Raw genomic sequence first — 3,993 nt, 5'->3', positions numbered from 1 at the left:
CAACTTTTAGTTAGCAGATGAATGCTTTAACCATTTGGCCACAAGAGGTCCTTTTCTCATAATCCAGGAAGGACAGAATCATTCCAATATAGGCGTAGACTGATGTGGTTGATTGCTGGGAAGTCGCAACCAGTGCAACCTTTTTGAAGAGGCAAGGAGGGAGAGAAAAGAATTCCTTCTCTTCATCTATTAGGTACCTTCATCTATTAGGTACCACCCTCAACCCTGAGCATGGAAGATTACAAGGAATAGAACTGAGTGGGGCCAGGCTTTTATGTGAGAAAGGCTTTTCCCTATTTTAAAGCCAAACACAGAAGACTTCAAAGTCTGAAATCCCAGTAAGTCTATTCATCTAGTAAAAACTACAGTTGAGTTAACCTTCCAAAAGGTTTGTACACACACGCAATAGTCAGCCATGCACATGGGAGGTTATTTCGTCCTTCAGCGTTTCTATTGTCCTAAAGAATTTGCGAAAATTCAATGCCGTATCTTAAGAAAAATAGTTTGCCAAATGATTACTGCTAGTATGTTGTTGTTGTTATGTGCCATCAACTCAGACCCGACTCATAGTGACCCCTCCTTCGGTTTCCGAGGCAGTATCACTACGGAAGTAGATTGCCCCATCTTCCTTCCGAGGAGTGGCCAATGGGTTTGAACCGCCAGTCTTCTGGTTAGCAGTCAAGTGCCTTAGGCACTACGCTACCAGAGCTCCTTACTGCTAGTATGTGCATGATAAATACAGTATCTATAGAAAAAGAAATCCTGCTTATAATACTGAAAGATGTAATGACATGTTCTGTTTACCTTTCCGTTGTCTTCTAGGGATGAAGTCTGAAAAAGAAAATAAGTCCCAAAGAAGAATACAGTCCCTTCAAAGGCAGCCAGAAATGTCCAATATAAGAAGGGGCCCAACTGTAACATGGCATTGCCAGTGATTTTCCTATTGAGAAATAGGGAATAAAAACAATGCAGGTTAATCGATATTTGTAGATAACGCCAAAGGTGAAATGCCAAAGTTGAGCAAAGTGGACCCTGTTAAGATGAAGAGGACTGAGCCACAGACTTATCTTTATGCAACCACATCCTGACATTGGAGGAAATGAACTGTCAAAAAAAGATGCTAAAGTCAAATCCTGGCCCCTGGCCACAATAACATCCTTATATGCCAGGAACTGGGTTAAGAGACCCGTGTGCATTATCTCTTTTCATCTGCACAAACACTACATGAGATAAGTGTCAGGATCATTCCCACTTAAAAATAATAAAGAGCCTCAAAATTAGAAGATACTTCAAAAGCATACAAACCAATTGCAATCCAATGGTAATATATACACCTTATTTAGATCCTGATTCAAACAAAGCTGCCAACTTAAAAAGAATTTAAAAAAAGGTCATTTGGGAATTTAAACACTGACTGGATCTTTGATGACTGATATTAAGGAATAGGTAAGTTTTTTGGTGTGATAGGACACTTACATTTTTAAATCTTTTTCTTTAAGAGATATATACTGAAATAAGTATTTTGTAGAATGTTTGAGATTTATGGGGTTATTAATGAAATAGGACCTGCCATCAGCTGATCACTGTTGAGACTGAATTGTGAGTACAGGGGTACTCCTTACAATTAATACTACTTGCTCTACTTTTGCATAAGTTTGAAATTTTTGCCATAATAAAGAGCTTAAAAATGATAAATTTTACAAATCTCTACACTTCTAACAATTACTAACATTAAGTTTTATGAGTCGTATGGGTTGAAGAAGTCCCTTAAGTTTGTACATCTTCCTTCCATACAAACAAATCGCCCTAGCCTCTCACCTGCAATTACTGGCCACCATTTATGCCATAGATTAACATGTTCCTCCTTAGCTGTAGGCTTAATTTATAACAATTCAAATTAAATCACAGCTTAGCAACTGGGGCTACTACCAAGCTCCCTGTCCACAAAGCAAAGCATCTACTTCCAAGCAACACCAGATGAATACAATATGCCTTTCTTTGTCTTGATAATTTTGTTCTCTTCAACAAAAATGATTTTAGAATGGGGCTAACAAACAGGGCCTCTGCTTCATGGGCAGTTTATAAAAAGAAAGGGTGGCAACACCTGATCAAGTCGATTCATTACAGGTAGGGAGCCATATTCTAAGCTACCAAAAAGCTGTGGTATTTTTGGCAGTTAAAATACTGTGTTTCCCTGCAAGACCATCAGAACAGTATGACAGTGTAGTTTCAAGTTTTAGCAATGAGTGATTCAAACAGAGGAGTCATACCAAGAAGAGTGTGTTGTGTCATCTTCCTGCTGAATGCTCTGGTTTCAGAAGCTAAAAATTAGTAATGGAAATGCATAATCAAGCCAGGCGGGCAGCTCTTTGTCTTTCCCACCTCCAGATGAAATGAAACCAACAACTTTGAAAGTCGGAGGGGGTTTTGATTCTATTTTCTACTTACATATACAATCGGGGGTCAGAGGTCAGAGTGTCAATGTTGATGTGCTGTTCCAGTAGACTGTAGGCCAGGATGGGTAAAGAGGTGAAGCAGATATTGTACATTGTAAGGTAAGCGGCATCATATAATGGCTGAAATGACAACAGAAGAAAGAAAGAAATGTACTGTAACAATCATCTGCAAGAGGACACTCGTGTGTACGGAAAATCAGTGCTACAAGACAAAAGTTTCCTTCATGCTTTTTGTGAAAGTCAATGAAACTTTATAAATAAAGTCGTACAACCTAGTAACTATGAAAAGAAACTAACACAGTGTAATGCATCATATTAATATACTCTCCTTCCTAATAAAATCTTATTCAGAATGTTTACACACAATATAAAATCTTATTCAGAATCTTTAGATGTTATAAACTCTGTTTCTAATAAACATTAACTTGCAACTTCAAAAGATCTGTCAGTAAAGAGACCACATTATGAGCCAGGAACCCTGCAGAGAAACTAAATATAGGCAGTAGCCAGCCTGTGTCACAGATTTTTTGTTAATATTTTAGACTTTTTCAGATATCACTGTCACCTTCCCAAGGCTGTATTTATGATTCTGAATGTGGCCATTTACTAAGGATTAATCAAATATATTCATAAAGACAAGTAATCCCAGGAGTCCAGACCAAAATTTGCAATTTTCTGTGAGCTACCCCATGGGCACCTACAACGCAGTATGTCTAAAGTCAAACTCATTAATTTTTCCCTTAAATCTGCTTTATCCTAAGATCTTTGTCTCAGAGGGTGGCACTTCAATTTTTACAATCTAAGAACCTACACCGGTGCCTGGTACCACTTACAAACCAAAAACCAAACTCAATGCCACCGAGTTGATTCCGACTCACAGCGACCCCCTTTGGGTTGCTGAGGTGAAAAATCTTTACGGAAGTAGATAGCCCAGTCTTCCTTCCGTAGAGTGGCTGCTGGGGTTGAACCACCATCCTTCTTGTTAGCAGTCAAATGCCTTAGGCACTCTGCCACCAGAGCTCCTTTGGTACCACTTAGAGCTCCAGAAATACTGTGAAATGAACTATTCTAGTTTTCCTCCTGCTCCACTGGCCATTCTTTCGGTCTCCTCTTCTCCCCGACTTCTCTGCTTCAAGGCCCAGGGCTCAGTGTTTGGACTTTTATCTATCCTTGCTATCTAGGTGCTCTCATCCAGTCGTATGAAATAGCATCTACTCATTGTTGTTGCTGTTGTTGTTAGGTGCCGTCGAATCGTTTCTGACTCACAGTGACCCCATGCACAGCAGAACCAAACACTGCCCGATCCCGCGCCAGCTCCACGATCCCTGCTATACCTGAGCCCATCATCCCAGCCACCGTGTCAATCCATCTTGTTGAAGGCCTCCACCTCTTTCATCGACCCTCCACCCCACCAAGCATGACATCCTTCTCCAAGGAATGGTTCCTTCTGACAACATGACCAAAATAGGTGAGACGAAGTCTGGCCATTCTTGCTTCCAAGGAGCATTTCTGATGCACTTCCTCCAGCACAGATCTG

General features: G+C 40.2%; 1 protein-coding gene across 1 annotated transcript in view; it reads right to left on the bottom strand.

Annotated features, from left to right (window-relative positions):
• ATP11C (ATPase phospholipid transporting 11C) overlaps nucleotides 1-3,993 on the bottom strand; it is a 134,298-nt gene that overhangs the window by 18,698 nt on the left and 111,607 nt on the right. The window contains exons 23-25 of the mRNA XM_007951727.1: nucleotides 2,449-2,576; nucleotides 792-940; nucleotides 604-624 (exon numbers count right to left, since the gene is read on the bottom strand). Coding sequence (XP_007949918.1) covers nucleotides 604-624; nucleotides 792-940; nucleotides 2,449-2,576 — 298 coding nt within the window. The remainder of the gene's footprint in view (nucleotides 1-603; nucleotides 625-791; nucleotides 941-2,448; nucleotides 2,577-3,993) is intronic.

Source organism: Orycteropus afer, unplaced genomic scaffold (genome assembly GCF_000298275.1).
Source record: "Orycteropus afer afer isolate SDZICR_OR568_19922 unplaced genomic scaffold, OryAfe1.0 scaffold00310, whole genome shotgun sequence".
In the NCBI taxonomy this organism is placed as follows: domain Eukaryota; kingdom Metazoa; phylum Chordata; class Mammalia; order Tubulidentata; family Orycteropodidae; genus Orycteropus; species Orycteropus afer.
Note: the sequence above shows the minus strand (reverse complement) of the source record. Positions and strands in the feature narration are given on the sequence as shown.